We start from the raw sequence: 19,145 nt of genomic DNA, 5'->3' as shown, positions 1-19,145 counted from the left end.
TCCAATATGCATGTCCTTCTGAGCTGAGGAGGGTAGAATTCCCCATCTGCTGTTAAATATCCAAGCATTGAACTTTCACAGCTGTTCCACCAACTCTTTAACACTCACAACCCCCTTTTTACATCTCTTTTCTGTGGACTACAGCAGGTGCTTCTATTGACCGCTCTCTTGCTCTCACTCTCTCTTTCACACACACACACTCCTTTCCCCAAACCCAACTAGAGTCTCAGTATCTGCACAGCTGATAGCAGCTTTCACCCATTTCCTAATGAGGATTGGAAAAAATAATCACTCGCTATTTAAAAGAAAAAAATCACCCTTCAGCCTAAACTGGACAAACCCTGATTTACTTTCTCATTACAGCTCTGTAGGAAAGGGGGGCAAAAGGAAAGTGAGTCAGGTTCCATTTGGGTCTCAGCTACAATGGAGATATTTACCAGCCTAAAACCAGTTGCTTCCCTGTAACACGTCAATGAAACAGTGGGCCCCCAGGAAAATGCTACCAATAACATCCATGCATCATGCCAAATATATCTTAGATTAAACTTGCTTTCAGCAGCTCTAAACACAAGGCAGCTCACTCTTAAACAACTTAATCCCAGCATGACCCAAAGGCTCCAGAATACCAGTCCTTCCACTATCACCTTTTCCCTCTCTCAATAGCAAGTAACTTTGGATCTCAATCCTTGCCCAGCACTCTTTGATTTGTCCTCCTTATTCAATTAACCTTCTGGCTACTGCCCTCTGGTGGGGTTGCAAAATGTCCCAGAACCCACTGCTTCTGGAAGCTGCACCAGGAAGAGGAACTGTGGGGGAGGGATGCAGAAGTCACTGCAACTTGCAATGGTTTAGAACAGCACTAGTGGGAGTATGCTGGGTCCATGCACAATTCAGGCCAGTCAGCTGTGCTTAAACTAGTTCATCATCAAGAGAGTCCCTTAGTAACAATTCTATTCTCTGGTGTAGACAGAGCTTTTGTATAACATGCTGGATCAATGTGAGTCTTGAGCCTGCCCATCACCTGGACACAGAAAGATGCTGGGTGAAAACAGTCTCTGGTGGCAGAGTGCTTAGAGGAGCTCCAGCTGGATCCCTGAAGAGCAGTGGCTCTCAACCAGGGGTCTGAGGCCTTCTGGGGGCCTGCATGCAGGTTTCAGGGGGACCACCACGCAGGGCTAGTGTTAGACTCACTGGGGCCCAGAAGAAAAAGCTGAAAGGGGTTGAAGCTTAATGCCCTAAGCCCCACCTGCTGGGGCTGAAGCCAAAGCCTGAGCAATGTACGGGTTAAAACTCCCAAATCCAGCATTCTTTTGAGTGGCAACATCTGTCATTGGACAGGACCACGGATCTTGCAGGACCAGAGAGTCCCGGGACTGAAAGGAGGAGGGGCCAGCCAGACCAGAGGCAGAAGCCTAGGGCAGGGCAGACATAGCTGGTCTGGTGGCAAAGGGAGGGCCAGCAGCAGCCAGAAAGATTGGGCCAGGAGCAGCAGCAGAGAGCAACAGCCCAGGCTGGTAAACTGGCCAGGGCTGGGCAGGAAGACAGCCCAGAAAGCTCCTGGCTGGGGAACGGCAGCTCATCCCTGGGGCCAGGAGGGAAGCCACAGCCCCAGGAAGCCACAGCAGAGGCCAAGCAGGAAACTACAACCTGGGGAACCTGCAGCTGGGAAGGGGTGGCTGGGGCTGGGATCCGGCTGCTGAGGAGCATATGCGGGTGAGAGGGGATCATGATGCAACGGATGGGGACACCAGGAGCAGGGGCTGAGGCCAGCAGGGGGGAAAATTGTCCACCCCAGGTCCAGCAAAAATCACTGGAATGGGAACGCTCAGGTTCCGAGGGTGCTGAACCAGGAAGGTTGAACCTGTAGTTTCAAAAGAGCTCCACGCCAATTGCCCTAATTGCTAGTCTCCAGCGCTGCCTCTGGCTTTTATAGGCAGAAAACCAGCTGTTGTGACACAGGCGGGCCAGGGGAGTTTTATGGCATGTTGGAAGAGCCTAGGAAAGAGAAAGGCTGAATGCCCCTTGAATTGGCTTCGCAGAGTACAACCTGTGAGGCAGGCATCTTTTGGGGGACAGGATAGTTCTGGAAAGTCCATGCTTTGCATGGATGCATGCTAGCAATTATCAGGCCCCCTTAAAGTGACAAGCCTGCGAATGGCCTTCCCAGGGTCTCTCTGAGCTGTTCCAAAATGAAAAGTAGCATGCAGAATGTACGTTGGCAGGGCTCCAAACCTCAGGGGTGGTCCAGCTTCTTTAGGGCCTGCATGGGTGGGATCCAGCTATTCTTCCTCTGTGATTTTGCACCTCAGTCAGTGTTACAGATCCCCCAGCTGGGCTCAGTCATAGAGGCTAGTAGGATCTGTTGTAGTCTGGTGTAGGGAAGTTCTGTAGCTCCAACAGCTTTCAGCTGTGCAGGTTCACCAGCCCTAGCCCCAGGATGTCAGCTAACAGGGCATCATCTATCATGCTTCCTGGTCATGGTGCTTGCAGTTTTGGCATGGTCTAAGGTGCTGGGCAGGGGAGAACACACCCAGCTTTATTCCCTGTAAGCTTTACACTTGGATGGCCATCCAGGAGAGATTCAGGTGCCACCCAACCAGTTACCAAAGCTCCCACAGCCCCCAGCATGTTTGTACTGGTGGTGCACATCTGCACTTGCCTTGGTGCAGAGAACAAAATTTATTCTACCTATTGATGGAAAAAAATAAAGGAAACCCTGCCCTTGAGGACTTAGACACCCCCATAAAAGCCTGGGGTTAAGTGGGGATGGCTCAGTGTCACTGGATTATGTGTCTGAGGCTCATCCTGAGCTCTGAGCCTCTCTTGGTGGGGTTCAGCCAAGGACAGTGCTTCCCAACATGGGTCTGCAGACCCCTGGGCTCTGCAAGGGCATTGCAGGGGCATGGATCCATTAAAAAAATAAAGAATACATAAAAAGGATAATAGAAAATAAGTTTTAAATAAATTGCAAAGTTACAATCAATTATTGTTATATTAAATATCTTCCAATACAGCTAATCAGATACCCGCAGGACCTGACCCATGCAGGATGAATTTGCTGGACCACAAGAGGTCAATATTATCTAGCAGCTTTACCAACACTTCCACTGTTTACTGGGCTCGAATACAATTGTGGTAAATTACAGCTAAATAACAGCACAGAACAGAGCCAGGACTGGTGGCTGGAAACAAATTTTATGGGACCACAGGAAACTCGGCCACACCCGTGATAAGTGGTCGTCCGGCTGATTAAAATCATGCCAGATCATGGGTGTTGCCGGGTCAGAGAGTGCTGGATTAGAGAGGTTCAACCTGTATTAATTGCTGTCCAATAATCTCTGTTGTGGTTTCTTTTTACATGTAAAGAAGTGTATGTAGTGGCTAGCTCTGGCCTTGATGGGGTCCGTGAGCGGTTTGGGGGGTGACTGGGGATCTGCCCCAGTGAAAGGTTGGGAGCCGCTGTCCTAAGGCATCATTTCAGGGGGGAGGATTGTACCCTGCGGAGCGCAGCATAGCGGACTAGAATACCCGCACAGGCGGAGGCCGGGGGTGGGTGGCCGACATAGAGCCGAGCCTGGAAACGGGGGCACACCCAGCTCCGGGGAAATCACCTGCCCCTCACGCCCCCTAGCAACTCCGTGGCTTGCAGGGGCTGCAGCCCGGAGCGCCGGAAGCCCAGCGGCACGGCCCGGCCAGGTCCTGCACACCGCCCTCCCGCGGCCCCAGGCAGCAGCGCACTGGCTGGCCCCAGAGCAGCAGGCGGCCGCTGCAGCGGTGGGCAGGGCACGTAGCGGGGGCGGCCTCTGCTTCGCTCCGCCGGCGGAGGAGCCGCCAGCTGCCATGCCGGTGAGTGGAGGCGCCGCCGGCTGCTCTCGGGATTGGGCTCTCCCGCGCTGCCCCGGGGGCTGGGGCGAAGGCAGCTGGCGCTGGGGGGGCGCAGTGGGGCGGGTCCCACTGCCGGAGAGGCGGCGCGGCCCCTTGTCCGCTGGGATCTCCGGGGTGGGGGATGGGGGGCGGATCGAGAGCGCCCCAAGCTCGCAGGGCTTGGCCCGCTGCGGGGGGGACCGGTCCAGCTGCAAAGTCCCGGGCTGATCCAGGTGCCCCCCAAACTGATGGGCGGGGTCCGGGTTCAGCCTCGCTCTGCGCGAGGCAGTGTCTGCAGCTGCAGCAGCTCTCGGGCCGAGGGGGCGGGTAGCCTGAGCAGTAGCTACCGTGAGAACAGGCCGGTCTCCTGGTGGTGGAGGCCTCTGGGAGGTGGCATCAGTTCCTGGTGCCCTTCCTGAGGGGGATCTTGGCCCTCGGGCTTGGGAGAAGCCGAACACCTGCAAAAGGAGGTCTTTCTTCTCCCCCACGTCCCCTCTTAAAGGCTCTTTGGCGGGAGGGCAGAAGTGGGCAATGGCTTTTGATGGGGCGGGGTCACTCCAAGAACGTGGTAAGTGGTCCAAGGCAGCGCTGTGCTGTAGTTTTCATGAAGGAGGTGCGGTGTCTGGGTTGGAGGCTGGATGCAGAAGGGAGCTCGGGGTAGGGGGGCAAAGTCCAGGATTCTGACCTGGAGGAAGGGTGTAGGAGGGGCTGCAGAGGGTTTGAGTGGTGACTTGAGGCAGGGAGTTGGGGTCTGCGAGGTGGTGGGCTGGCAGGTACAGCCCCCCAGACAACTCCCACCTAGTAGCCTAAGTGGCTTCTCAAGCTGGTCCCCCCACGTCACTCAAAGGGGCCAGCTGCAGGGACCATGTGCTCTCTGCGTTCCCTTTGGGGACACCTCCATGCACTACCTGCCCACAAGTGCGGCTCAGGCAGCATCTGGGCAATGGGAGCTGCCAGACTGTGCTGGGCCATATTATGCCTGCCCTGGCTGGAGAGCCTACAAAATGCTTGTAGGCTGCTGATGCATTAAGACCACAGTTTATCGTACTGATATTATCTCTGGGTTCCTTCTGCTCCCCCATCTGTCTGTAACCCGTGTTGTCTTTTTGTCTTGTGCTTAGACTGGAAGTTCCTTGGGGCAGGCACTGTGTGTATACAACACCTGGCACAGTGGGGGCTTGGGATGCCCCTTATTTATACTTGCCGCTGCCAACTGGATGCAACAGGCATTTGCAGCCAGTCTAACAGACGCGGGGTGGGGTTCTCATCCACTAATTCTCAAATAGATTTTCCAAGATCTTTTCATTTGGGAAAATTCTCCCCAAACCAGGCAACCAGCCAAACCTTGGTGAATTTTTAAAATGTCACAGAAAACTGTTGTCTTTCTGGATGAAAATGTCCCCTTGGAGCCTGGGGAGCTCACACACAATGGGAGAGGAAACAGAAACTGCCTAAATGCTTGCCTTTAGTTAAAATGTTACAGCAACACAGCTGCAGTCCTTCAATGTAGACACTGCTCTGCTCATAGGAGCCAATCTCCTGTCAGGGTAAACAAGCCACCTTTTCCAGAGGAAGTTGCTCTGAGGTGTGAGTTTTTCATGCCCCTGAATGATGTAACAGAGTTGACAATTTTCTGGGGTCAGTTATCCCACAGCTATAAAGCAAAAGTGAAACGAAGCTGATCGGTTTTATTATCTGAATAGGATAGATAAACTGTTAGAGGGGACAAGAAAATTAAGATTCTTTTGGTTGTAATAAGTAAATGTGTTGATTAAATAACTCAGGGAAATACCTATTTTTATGTTACTGGTAAAGTATCTCCGAGTAGCAGCTCTGATCATCATTAAAAATGACAGGAGATTTTTTCAGCTCTTTGCTGGTTGTGTCCCTATAATTACGTTTTTAAAGGTCCAGTACTGTTGTTTGCATTGCAGTGGAATGTTTAGGAGCCCTAGTTATGGGGAAGGATCCTGTTACACTAGGCAACTGTAAGAAAAAGTCAGTCCTTGCCTCAGAGTGCTAACAATCTAAGACAACACAGTGGGCGGATGCCTGTCGATGGTGGAGCCCAAGCAAACAATGGCAATGTTGTAACTAGATACGCTGGGGTTTGCAGAAAACTTGGTTTTATGCCAAGAATAGGTTTGCTGTGTTTGGATTAGGTCAGTGCCCGGTAGGACTAGGGCGAGAGCATGTTTTGTATGTGACATACTGCCCATTTCAAATGCTGGTCTCCAGTGGTTCCAGGCCAGTGTTATAGGGATCATTGTAGACCAATCAAGAATGTCTCCAGGGTTGTCTCCAATCTGTTCTCCTCCTTATTTCAGAAACACGAGTTCTCAGTGGACATGACCTGCGAAGGGTGCTCCAATGCGGTCACGCGGGTGCTCAACAAGCTGGGAGGTGAGTGGTGCTACTCTGAGCCTGGGATCTCAACAGCCTGGCTAATGTGACATGTGCTACATGCCTCATGCCCAGGACGGCCCCCTTTCACAGAGCAGTGGAAATGCTCCTCTTTTTGCTTTACTTACCGCTCTTGAAACCAGGTGTAGAATTGCCCAGGGATCAACAAATACCTTTCAGTGGGGTTTCCATACTAGCCTTAAGGTACCAATGGGTGCTGTGGCCCGGAAATGGAAATTTCTGTCCAAGTGTCCGACTCAGCTCTTACTTGCCCCCGTCTCAGGCTACAGATTGGCACCGGGAAGCCCTTGCATCACAAGAACCACACTGGCTCAAACGTGGACAGTCTGTGGGGTCATAACAACTGTATTGGGACATTAACAGGCCCGTTGCCATGTCCAGTAAATGTGGCTGGTGGCTGCTATTTGCCGAGGCATCTTTTCTTCCGTACATCTCTGTGGTCATAGCTGTTGCTTGCCTAACACTGGGAGTGCCAGGTGTGGCACTGAAAGTAGCATCACTGGGGGCTTACGGTGTCCTGGCAAAATCACCCATAGCTGGGGGCCATTTGTCGGAGGCTTTTCCTGGAGGCTCTGTCATGCCAGATGATGATCTCCACAAACAGGGCGCTCCTTTGTTGGCATGTGACAATCAGCATAAGCCCCTGCCAGGGTGAAGAGTGGGAAGGAGCCTGGCTTGGCTGGCCTGGAAGAAGTGGGAGCCTTAGGAGTACTGTTCCCTCTAATTTTGTCCATCTCTGGGCAGAATAAACTTTATGTGCACCAAGGCATCTGTAGATGTGCACCACCAGTAGAAGTACAGGCTGCCAGCTGTGGGAGTAGTGGATGTTCTGTAATCAGCTGGGCGGCACCTGAATCTCTCCTGGGTGGCTGCCCAAGCACTCAGCTTACAGGAGACACTGTTTAGGAGGCCATGGGTGAAATCCTGGGTCTGCAAAACCCAGGGGGGTTTTGTCTTTGACTTTTATAGTGCCAGTATTTCACTCCATATCTTTTAAATGGCTTCCCTAAAGAACTGGGTCCTCCCGTGGAGCCTTCATCTGCCCGCTTGCTGGACTGAGGTACCCACTTTTGTTCAGGGCATAATATTTGCTCTTTGCCATGTGGTGCTGTTTCAGGACTGGTGCTGGAGAACATTCAGGCTCCTCTTGCTGCAACCCTACCTGAACATCTTGGGGCTGGCACCTCTGGCCCAGGTGGGCCCTTTCTGGCACTGATCGGTTATGTTCCAGGCACCAGACAAGTGTCTGCCAGCTGATCTTCTTGAGAGACATTTGACTGGGCAAAGCAGCAATTCCAGGCAGCAAGAAGGGGCACGAATCACAGGCAGGGGGTGGCATCAATAGCAAGGACAGAGATCCTGCCGAGGGGTTGTGCAGCTCATCTCAGGGCATCCCTGGCAGAGAGGTGGTGACATTTAAAACAAGTCCTATGCCTTTGTAAAATGCACACCGGCTATTTCAGAGCCCCTGTGGAGCCTCGTGGGCTCTCTCCAGCCTATTCTCAGTGCACTTGCCACCCCAGACAGCCCGGGGAAAGATTTCTGCAAAAGAGAAGCAGAAAAGACTGACTGATGCTGCAGCTGAGCCTAGCCAGCTGAGCCCTGTGTTGCCCGCCATGCTTGCAGAGGAGCAGCTGGAGGCTGGTGTGGTGCCATCTCCAAACTTAGTCCTGTCCTTCCCCTGCAGATGAACTGGGGCTGGGAGGTAAAGCCACTCCTTAAAAGTCCCCTACGCTGCTCCTATGGGAGCCCTTGTTGCAGCTAGTTAGTCAGTAACTAATTATTGATCTGCAGCGGCAAGATGTCTAATTGGAATCTGTAGCAGCAACGAAGGGTCGTTGCTGCTACAGATCCAGACTAACACGGCTACCCCTCTGATAATTGGAATCTGTGACCTTTGCTGAGGTTGGGGAGGGAAGTTGCTTGGAGCGATCTTGTGACTACAGGGAATTCCAGTCACCAGATTGCAGCAGTTTCTATTCTCCTTTCAGTGCAAGGCCTCCTCCAAAGCCCACTGACATCACTGGGAGCCTTTCCACTGATTCTGGTGGGCTTTGGATCAGGCCCTGGGAGCAGAAGGTGCAGAGGCCTGGTGCATCTAGCATGCTCCTCCCCAGGGCTTGTTCTGTTAAATAAATAAAATAAAGAGAAGGGGAGGCGGTACTCAGCTGGCTCCACCGCAACCCACAGCTGGGGTTGTTGAGGTGCCAGTGCTAAGTACTGGCACAGAAAAAGCACTGCTTCTGTCCACGCACTGCTGCTCTGGTAGGCTAGGGATATCTGTGTAGAGACAACTGCTGGGACATCTGTGGCGAGACAGCCGAGGACGGGTGACAGGATATGGGTGCAGTGATGTACATGGCAGGATGCCCGGGACAGGTGGCGGGATATCTGTGGTGAGATGGCTGGGACGGGCGGCAGGATAGCTGTGGTGAGATGGCTGGGACAGGCGGTGGGATATCTGTGGTGTGCCCAGGACAGGCGGTGGGATAACTGTGGTTAGATGGCTGGGACGGGCGGCGGGATATCTGTGGTAGGACCCCTGAGGAATCTTGCTAGCTTTATTCCCACTAAGCACAGCAAGCTGGTTGCTGCAATGGCTACAGAGAAACAGGCTGTCTGTCCCAGCCACTGCTCATGAAGCCTGCTCCTTCCTGCCCACATGCTTTTATCACCTCATCAGGGCCCAAGGCAGCACACTGATGGTACGGCCTTGCCGGTTGGAGGTGGATGCTATATTCAGTTGCAGTGCGGGGCCCTAGTCAGTTGCCTTGCTCACCATCTCCTAAGGTCAGTTCTGCACCTTTTCCAAACAATAAAGCCCAGGCTCCATCCATGTTATAAGGGAGTGGAGTTGGCCTGGTGTGGGTAAGTTGCCAGGCTGAATAGGCCATGCCTGTGGCCTGCCTTCCCCACCCATTGGAGGAACAACACTGCAGGGAAAGCCCAGCTTTGTTCAGCTGGGCTTAGAGTGGGCTAGTCCATCTTTAGCCGAAGATCTGAGACCACCAGAGATCCTCCTGGCACACCAATTGGCAAGCTGGAGCTGAACTTGTATTTATTATTGACTTTGAAAATGAAATAAAATACTGAAGCTGCTGTCTGCTGAGCAGTAGTTACTAAGCATGCCATGCTGGGGATCCCAGCTAACCAGATGGCTGCTTCCTAGCAACATAGCAGGTGGAACAATAACTTGCAGAGTAAAGAAACCCCAGAGCTCTCTGAATGAATGCAAATGCACCCAGCACTGGGGGCTCATGCCAGTTTGGGTTTTAGATGACTGCCTCTCCCTCCCTCACTCTGGGTGGCCCTGCTGCATCAGGAAAATAGCATTTACCTGCAGACTGGTAGTGCTAGCCCTAGATCAGTCCAGCCCTGCTGATTAACCTCTCACTGGAGTCACTGCGGGCTGCTTCGGAAGCCCTGAACAAGATCATAAGGGAGAGAGTGGGTGGGCTCTGAAGTTGGTAGGGCCCTACTAAATTTACAATACATTTTGGTCAATTTTACAGTCATCAGATTTTTAAAAATGGTAAATTTCATGATGCTGGGTATTTCAATCTGAAAGGTCACATCGTTGTGATTGTAGGGGTCCTGATCCAAAGGGGAGTTATGTGGGGGTCCCAAGATTATGGCCTGGCGGTTGTAGTGTTTCTTCTCTTATTTATGCACGCTGCTGGTAACGGCATTGCCTTCAGAGCTGGGGGTACCTGCTGGCCAGGAATCCAGCTCTGAAGGCAGAGCTACTGCCAGCAGCAGTGCAGAAGAAAGGTGGACATGGCATGATATCGTCACCCTTACTTCTGTGCTGGTGGGACGGTGCCTTCAGAGCTGGGCTCACAGTCAGCATTACAATCACCACTCTCCATATGCCAAGCTCTGAAGGCTGTGCAGACGTCAGGGTGGCAGTACCATTACCCTCCTAAAATAAGCTTGTGATACCCCTGCAACTTGCTTTTGGGTCAGGACCCCCGAATCTGAGAAACATAAGAACGGTCGCACTGGGTCAGACAAAAGGTCCATCTAGCCCAGTGTCCTGTCTTCTGAGAGAGGCCAATGCCAGATGCCCCAGCGGGAGCGAACAGAGCAGGGAATCACCAAAGTGATCCCTCTCCTGTCATCCATTTCCAGCCTCTGACAAACAGAGGCTAGAGACTCCATTCCCACCTATCCTGGCTAATGGCCACCACTGGATCTAATCACCATGGATTTATCTAGTTCTTCTTTTTTTGAACCCTGTTAAAGTCCTGGACTTCACAACCTCCTTGGGCCAGGAGTTCCACAGGCCTCCCATGCACTGGGTGAAGGAAAACTGCCTTTGCTTAGTTTTAAACGTGCTTCCCCTTAGTGTCATTTGGTGGCCCCTAGTTCTGGCTTTCCCCCATGAAATCTGCATAGTATAGGACAAAAGCACACAAAAGGCCAGATTTCATGGCTCATGGTGTATTTTGCATGGCTGTGACTTTGGTAGGGCCCTATGGATAGGTCAGTGTACTATTTTTTTCTGGTGGTGGTTGTATGCTGCAGTGCTAGCAGGAGGCACGCAAACCACGCGTTAACAGAATATCCTTTAACCATCCATGCTGCCCTGTACTCCATGTATCATGGGAGGTAGTTTGTTCTCGTTAACTGTGTTCTAAGACCCGGCTAGACAAAGACGATCATTGCATGGAAACTAAATTCCACACTCTTTCCCGTCATTAGCTTCTCAGCATGGTCCTCACCAGTCTATCTTTAAATCAAGGGGATGAGGACTCTGGTAACTGAAGGCATGGGCTGAGAAGCTCCTGACCTGCTGTTTGACCCTGGGGACTGCCACAAGTTCCCTGGGCCTCGGTTTCCCTAGCTGTGAAAGAAGGATGATAAGACAAATGGTGCCTTCCTCCCATGGGCTGGAGTTGGGGGGAGGCAGCCCCACAAAGCCTTCTGAAGAAAGGTGCCTGTGAAATGCAGTAGAAGGTTATTCATGCCTTCTCCTGTTGTTGCGGTGAAGGGCAAGTTAGCAGCACGAGATGCTGCATGATGGGAGGTTGTACCATCCCTGGGTCAGAACTGGGATGTCTGAGCAGGAGCAGCAGTTGGGCTGTGTCTGAGTTAACATCAGAGCTTTCATCACTGGCAAGGTTGGGCCCCTGGTGCCTGAGTCTTGTTTATTTTTTCCAGCTTTGTTCTGAATGGGATGTTCAGAACCTCAGCTCTCATCCATTCATAAGGGAGGAGGCAGGGTGAGGGGATGGGCAGCAGCCATGGGGGGAGCTCCCATTGGTTCCTCTCACCTGTGGGGTATCCTTTCCCCTTCTCCAGGTGTCCAGTTTGAGATTGACCTGCCCAACAAGAAGGTGTGCATCGACTCAGAGCACAGCGTCGACACCTTGCTGGCTACACTGAAGAAAACTGGGAAGAGTGCCTCCTATATGGGGGAGAAATAACACTGGAGGCAATGGACTAGCAGGTCAGCTTTCTCCACGCCCCAGAGAAGGGTGGTCTGCTGCCAAGGGGCTCTTCTTATACAGCTAATGGACGAGGGGAAACCCTGAGCCAGCTGCTCTGCCCAGTCCCACGTGAAGTGACATTGAGCCAGGGCAACCCCAACAAGCAGTGCCAGCTGGGTATGGGCACATTGCAGTGGGAGGAGCTGACCAGCATGCAGAGCTGTGCTGACTCTAAGATGAGGACAACTCTGGTGCCCAGATGGAAACATGAGGAAGATTTGGCTTGTGCTCACTTGGGGCACAGGAGCTACGACCACCATAACATCCCGTTCCCCTGCCCTTCTTATCGTGGGCAGCTACACTAAGAACTCACCTGAGCCAAAGGCTCCAGCCCCTGTTTCTGGCTGGGACATGGTCTCTGCTCTGGCTGAGGAGAGAGCCTGCAGGCTGGTCTCTCTGGATGCTGAACTGATGCTCCTACAGCGGTGCCTTTGTGAGGCTGGGGTTAGAGATGTTACAGGACAGTTTCTGCTTCCTAGGGGGAACCTTGTACACATTTACATTTGGAAACCTCTCTGCTTCCCGTGCCAGGAAGAGGGAGGAGGCTGAGCAGGGCTCTCTGCCCACATGGTCCCTTCTGCCCCAGTGTTAGAAATGGCCTCTCATTCTGAGAGATGCCCTCCTCCAGGCCAGCCTGTGAGATGTGGTAGAGTATGGCAGGGAAATCTGCCTTTCTCCTGGGCTGATACTTCTCACAGGTCAGACTCTCTCCCCTGTGAGAGGATGCCTTTGGCAGCTGGAGCAAAGGACAAGAGATATCAAGGAGTAAAGGGGTCGACTGCCAACTCCAGATAGTTCAATTCACACGTCTCTACCAGGTGTGTGAAACTGAACCCCGGAAGATCAACCCTGACTGGGTCCATCTCCTGCATAGCTGAGATGTACTCTTACAGAAGTGTAGCTGGAAGATTAGAAAGGCCAGTAAATGTCTTCCTCTATTTTCAGACTGTGCTTTATAGCTGACACAATGCTTCTGATGCAGCCAGTTATTTCCTATATATTCTAAACACAGCAACAAGCCACCAGATATTTTTTTCTTTAAAATGAAGATGCTAGTTGTGAAATCAAGTGTGCTGACTGGGAGATGTGAGGCAGGAGGGGGTGTTAATGCATGAACTCTACCGAGTTCGAGCTTGGACAGGGAGATGTCAGATTGCGGGCTTTCCTGGAAGGTCTTACCAGCAGAGGGCACCCCTGAGTAACTTTTCCCCCACCTGCTGTCTTTGTGTTTGCAGGAGCGGTAACATGGCTTCCCGGAGAAGATGGCCTGTATACACATCTGCTGACACCCTTTGTCATGTGATCCTGCCAGATGCTGGAAAGAAGAGGCTGGGAGGAGGAAGGACCCCTAGGGGTAAAGGACCAGACCTACTTGAACCATCGTTTGTAAAACTCCCCTCTTGAAATGCAGTTCGGTTGCGTGCTCTGTTTCTGGCCTTGCAGTAAATTCTTCTATTTTCAAATACACATTCTGGGGCCTGGTGTTTTCTTCAGCTGTTGAGGTGGCTGATCTACAAGGAGGGCTCCTAGAAATAACATATCACTTGTTGCTGAGGAGAGGATCTCCAAGCTACTTGTTCTCCAGGGAAGTTGCATAGAACCGTGTGTGCTGGCTGTAGAGATGGCTTGAGATGTCATCTCTGGAGATTTGTGCTCAAATGCTGAGTAAGTAATCAGTCACAGAGCTTGGGGCTCAGGGCAGGTTGGTTTCTGTAATGGAAGACTCAGATTTTGCAGGAAAAGCCACAAACTGTGGGAGAAAAACAAGATATGCTGAGTGGATCCTTTGGAGAGAGAACCCAGTCCCTGCCTTCTAATGGTCTCATTTGCCCCCTATCCCAATCAAAGAGTTGTTTTACAGATGCACCTAGAGATCCTACCTGAGATCAGGGCCCCATTGTGCTGGGCATATATTGCTTAGAGACACAGCCTCTGTTCAAGGCCACACTAAGTCAGTGGCTGAGACTGGAACAGAACGTAGGTCTCCTGATTGCTAGCCGAGTGTCCCGTTTGCTAGCCCACATGGCTCCTTAACTCACATCAGTGTCTTCTGTTGTTTAAATGAGAATTTCCTTTGTGTTTCTGGTGTCAGCACCACCATCTGCTACCTCCTGGCTGCATTCAGCAGCATTGGTAATTAACACCTCCCTTGCCCACCAGCTTCCGGCCACTGTGGCTGAGTTTCTGACACAAGAGCCCATTAGAAAGTCACCATGTGTCTACAGTAGCTCATGGATAGTGTTGATGACTGGGTCCTATTGCATTGTGTGCCATTTTATTCATCTGCATGAGACTACCCAAGGGGAATGGAGTTTTAGAACAGCTTCTCTGGGAGCATCTCTGATAGCAGCAGAACCTCTAATTAAGGCTGAGCCCCGTTTTCTGTCCAAAGAGCCCCTTTTCAGATACCAGTGGCGTTCCTGGGGCTGACGTTTCCCCAGTCATTTCAACCCAAAGCTAATTCTGAGCACAGTCAATTCTGCTGCTTTGGAGTTCTATGATTGTGGTGCAGTGGGGGAGTGGTATAGATCAGGGTCAGCAATCTTTGCGAGGCAGAGGGCTGAAATTTAACCTTTTGCCCTCTTTGTACAGTCCAAGTGCTGGTGATGCTTTTTAAAGTCACTAATAGTTCTACTTACAATGGCCTAATTAATAAATGAAGGTGCAGAGCTGTACCAATTAGGGGGTGATTGATAGCATTAGCTGGTCTTTTCTTAATCCCAGGTGGCATGGCTTTGAGTAAGCTCCCGGCTGCATGCGGGAGGAGGGATGGGGCTGAGCACCAGCCTCACATGCCGTGCTGTTCTTGGCACCCTCACCAGGGGTTGCTGATATTTGGCTCTGGCAATTGCCTGAAGTTGGAAACTTCAAACTTGGCTTGTTGGATGCCGTCCTTGAAGAAGGACAATCAGCTCAAGTTTGAAATACTTTGCTAAGCCATGGACACTTTTGTGCATGCACACTCAGGATCATTGTGCACTGAGTTATGTCCTTGTGTAGCTCAGACAGGTTTAAAACACTGCCTTTTCTCTGATGCACACAGGTTCCAATATGAGAGTTTGTACAGTGTGGCTAAAATGTTGTATTCCCTACACAGATTGGAGGTGACTCAGCTCAGTTAAGGAACATGTCTCTGTTACAGGTGCCAAGTTTCCTCTTAAAAATAATGGGAAGTAAATGCTGAAAGTGAATCAAAACAGCAGGCATGTAGCACTTGAATAAATGCTTTTGTTAGTCTTTAAAGCATTTATTCAAGTGCCACATGACTGCTGTTTTGTTTCATTAGAATACAGACTAACATGGCTGCCTCGCTGAACATGAATGTTAAGGCAACATTAAAGCTGTGGTATAAAGCAGCTCTGGGTCTGAGGAGTGAGTGATAATTAGAGCCCTACCCCTGTCCCTCCTGTTCTGTGCTACTCCAGTAGCTAGACCCTGGCTGATGTGCCTTGCTGAGGATTCCAGTGCATGAGAATCTCTTAAGTGCTGCAGTGTCCCTCTCCCAGTCCGCAGTGAGGGCAAACTTCCCAGGGGGAAGTGGGCACGACCAGGTTACTCCAGCAATTGGTGCATTGGGGCAACTTCTTTGGGGCCAGGGTAATTTAAAGCAGGCCCAGAAATGGGGAAATACAGAGATAAGTTAAAGTTGCTTTGGCTACTCTAACTTGTGGGGAGGGATAGCTCACTGGTTAGGGCAGAGGCCTTGTAAAGCCAGGGGTGTGAGCTCAGCCCTTGAGGGGCCTTTCAAGGGTCAGGGGAAGATTGGATTCTTCTTTTAAAAAAAAAAAAAAAGTCTGTCAGGGTGGTGGTTAGTCCTGCTGTGAGTGCAGGGGGCCGGACTCAAATCTCTAGAGGTTCCTTCCAGTTCTGTGATACATATGAATGAACTTCCACCTGCTGCCGCACTTGCTACCACTGACACAGCAAAATGATCACAGGGGCAGCAAGTGGCAGTGCTCAGCTGGGGCTGGTAACAAGGTTAAAGCCAACAGTGTAGCCATTCCAACTCAGGCAGCAGCCAGAGCTCTGACACCCAGCAAGGGGGTGAGATCTCCAGGCTCAGGCATGACCATCTTACACCACTGCAGTCCTGGGAGCCTGAGTCAGTTGGGTTTGGGGGTTTTCTGCTATGTAGATTTACCCTGAGCACCCAGCCCTGCTGTGCCATACAGAATGTTACCTTGGCTGCATGGCACACACCTTGTACAAGTTGAACCTCTCATCTGGCACCTTCGGGACCCAACCAGTGCTGGACGAGAGAATTTGCTGGACTGGAAAGTTAGTATGGGACCACGGGAAACTTGACCACACCCATGGTAAGTGGTCCTCCAGCTAACTAAAATCAAGCTGGATTATGGCTGTTGCCAGCTGAGAGCATTCTGGATTAGAGAGGTTCAACCTGTATTAGTAAACAAACCCCCTCCTCAAATGCAAACACTGCTAGTATTTCTAGAATCTGCACTAAGAACTAGCCAGGCCGTGTCAGGGAGCCAGGTTAGCGGAGTGAGTGAAACCTGGCTTTCTGGAATTTCCTGCCGGCTACGCACCAGTTTCTTCACCTCGCCATCAGGTTCACGCTTTCTTTATTGACTGGATGAGCTTTGCTTTGGCGTTCCTCCCTGCCGAGGCAGGGCAGACATGACCGGGCATTCATTCTGCCGCCATTCCTAACGTACCTGCATTGGCAGTTTGTTTGTGCAGGGTGCAGGGAGGTCTGGCATTAGCTTGGCAAGGAGGCAAGGGGACTGGCATTTTCCAGAGGCATAGCTGCCAGCTCTGTCGCTGTGGTCATTAAGTGGAAATGGCAGTCTTTAAGGAGCTAGTCCTCCCTGCCAGACCAGCAGGCACTGTGGCCTTGCAGCTCCTGCAGAGAAAAATCACAGACTGTCTCATGATAAACCAGAGAATTTTCCCTCCCCTGGAGCTCAGTTATGCTGCTGCTGAATGCCTCTGATGTGCTACAATTGCTGGTAACTCAGCCCAGCACCTGCATGACTGTGTGCTGAGCTCCTGCCCACGGAGAGGCAGGCAGCCCCTGGGCTCTCCCTTCTCAGGCACACCCAGATGCAGAGTGCTGCTGGTTAAGTGGAACTGAAGTGGGAGCCTGCCCCTGTGAGCAAAACAGGATCTGGGAGACAAGGGGTGGGTGAGCACAGCAAGGCTGTGCCATGGGCAAGCCCAAGTGTTGGCCTGTCTTACAAAGCGCTGGAGGGCAACATTCACTCTGATTTTTGTCATCCATATGTGGGGTACATTTTGTTAGGTGCACTGAGGCATGTGTGGATGTGCACCACCATTCGACAAACATGCCGCTGGCTGTGGGTGCTGATCAGCTGGGTGACATTTGACTCTCTCGTGGTGGGGCTACCAGCTTACAGTGAATGCTGCTGGGGCTGCCTGTATGCACAGGGCTCCCCAGACTACCCAGCTCTCTGCAGCACTCCACAACCCCCCCAGATGCCATTCACACCTGCCCCTTTGGCCTGCCTCATATTTGCTAAAAGCACATAAGAACATAAGAATGGCCATACTGGGTCAGACCAAAGGTCCATCCAGCCCAGCATCCCATCTGCCGACGGTGGCCAATGCCAGGTGCCCCAGAGAAGGAGAACAGAAGACAATGATCAAGTGATTTATCTCCTGCCATCCATCTCCTGCCCTTGTTCTGAAGGCCAGGGCACCATACTTTATCCCTGGCTAATAGCCATTTATGGACCTAACCTGCAAAAATTTATCAAGCTCTTTTTTAAACCCTAATAGAGTCCTGGCCTTCACAGCCTCCTCGGGCAAGGAGTTCCACAGGTTAACTGTGCTCTGTGTGAAGAAAAATTTCCTTTTATTAGTTTTGAACCTACTACCCATCAATTTCATTTGGTGTCCCCTAGTTCTTGTATTATGGGAAAAGGTAAATAATTTTTCTATATTCACTTTCTCTACACCATTCATGATTTTATATACCTCTATCATATCGCCCCTCAATCGCCTCTTTTCCAAACTGAAAAGCAGAAGCCAGGTTTACTCCTTCAGAAGCCAGGTTTACTCCTTCAGCTCCACGAGACCTGTTTCAGGTGGGAGATCAGGCCTGGACTGGAATTAAGGGGCTTTGTGGGTGATGCTAAGATCACTCCTGTGGGTGATGCTAAGATCACTTCTGCACTGTGCAAACATCTCACCTGGGATCAGGTGGTCAGTGAGTGTGCTATTGGGCCATCGTCCCCAGGGAGGGCGGGTGGACACGTCATGAGTGCAGCTGGCATAAATTCACAATAGTGAACCCCTGTCCAGAGACCGATGCTCATTCCCAGCCCCAGTCTGCCTTGAGGTTTGAGACATGCCCCTGAACGCCTCTAGCAGCAGGCAGTTGTCATCCTAGGACTCGGCTCTTTTCCTCCTGCAATTATCCCTTAATGAGAACAGAACCCTTTCATTATGGGCTCTGTAATTTCCCTGCTGCGCTCAGCCTGGTGGGTTCCAGCAGCAGGCTGCACGGCCAAGGCAGATTCCAGTCACTGCAGCTCGCCAGAGAGAGACCAGCCCATCGAGGTCCCAACTTTAGGGAAGGGATCACATCAGGCAGCCCCGTGCTCGGGGGCTGTTAGTATTGAACTTGTCTGGCATGGGAAGGTGGCCTCTTTGGCCGTCTCTACACGTGCCCCAAACTTCGAAATGGCCATGCAAATGGCCATTGCGAAGTTTACTAATGAAGCGCTGAAATGCATATTCAGTGCTTCATTAGCATGCGGGCTGCTGCGGCGCTTCGAAATTGATGTGCCTTGCTGCCGTGCGGCGCGTCCAGACGGGGCTTCTTTTCGAAAGGACGCCACCTACTTCGAAGTCGAAAAGGAGCCCCGTCTGGAAGCGCCGCGCGGCAGCAAGGCGCATCAATTTTGAAGCACCGCGGCAGCCCGCATGCTAATGAAGCACTGAATATGCATTTCAGCGCTTCATTAGTAAACTTCGAAATGGCCATTTGCATGGCCATTTTGAAGTTTGGGGCACGTGTAGACGTAGCCTCCTTGTGCCAGGGTACGTGCAGTGTGAACAGCGACAGGGTAACCCTCCTGCCCTGCTGGGGGCCCAAGAGGGGAGGGTGGGGCCCATGCCCAGCGAGCACAGCGCCTGCCAATGGTGGTCTGTACTCCTGCCTGATAGGAACTGGACAGGGTGATGTCACTGTCACTCATTGACCCAGATCCTGCCAGGTGTGAGGGCCTTTTGCTGGCCTTGAGCATAGCATGAGCCAATGGCCTATGTGAAGATAGGCTCAGGCAAGGCTTAACCTGCTCCTTTCTGCAGCGGAGAGGGCATGCAGACAGGCAGGGTTCCCTCAGAATGCAGAGCTGCTCAGATCAGGCTGCTGTTCAC

The 19,145-nt window shown here is 51.7% G+C and overlaps 1 protein-coding gene across 1 annotated transcript; it reads left to right on the top strand.

The window, feature by feature from the left end:
- The first annotated feature begins 3,661 nt into the window (after nucleotides 1–3,661).
- ATOX1 (antioxidant 1 copper chaperone) lies at nucleotides 3,662–13,247 on the top strand. Its single transcript, XM_075009713.1, has 4 exons — nucleotides 3,662–3,846; nucleotides 6,192–6,267; nucleotides 11,593–11,740; nucleotides 13,016–13,247. The coding sequence occupies exons 1-3, from the start codon at nucleotides 3,841–3,843 to the stop codon at nucleotides 11,715–11,717; spliced, it is 207 nt and encodes a 68-aa protein (XP_074865814.1). The 5' UTR covers nucleotides 3,662–3,840; the 3' UTR covers nucleotides 11,718–11,740; nucleotides 13,016–13,247.
- Nucleotides 13,248–19,145: the final 5,898 nt, after the last annotated feature.

This window comes from Carettochelys insculpta, chromosome 15 (assembly GCF_033958435.1).
Source record: "Carettochelys insculpta isolate YL-2023 chromosome 15, ASM3395843v1, whole genome shotgun sequence".
Classification (NCBI taxonomy): domain Eukaryota; kingdom Metazoa; phylum Chordata; order Testudines; family Carettochelyidae; genus Carettochelys; species Carettochelys insculpta.
Note: the sequence above shows the minus strand (reverse complement) of the source record. Positions and strands in the feature narration are given on the sequence as shown.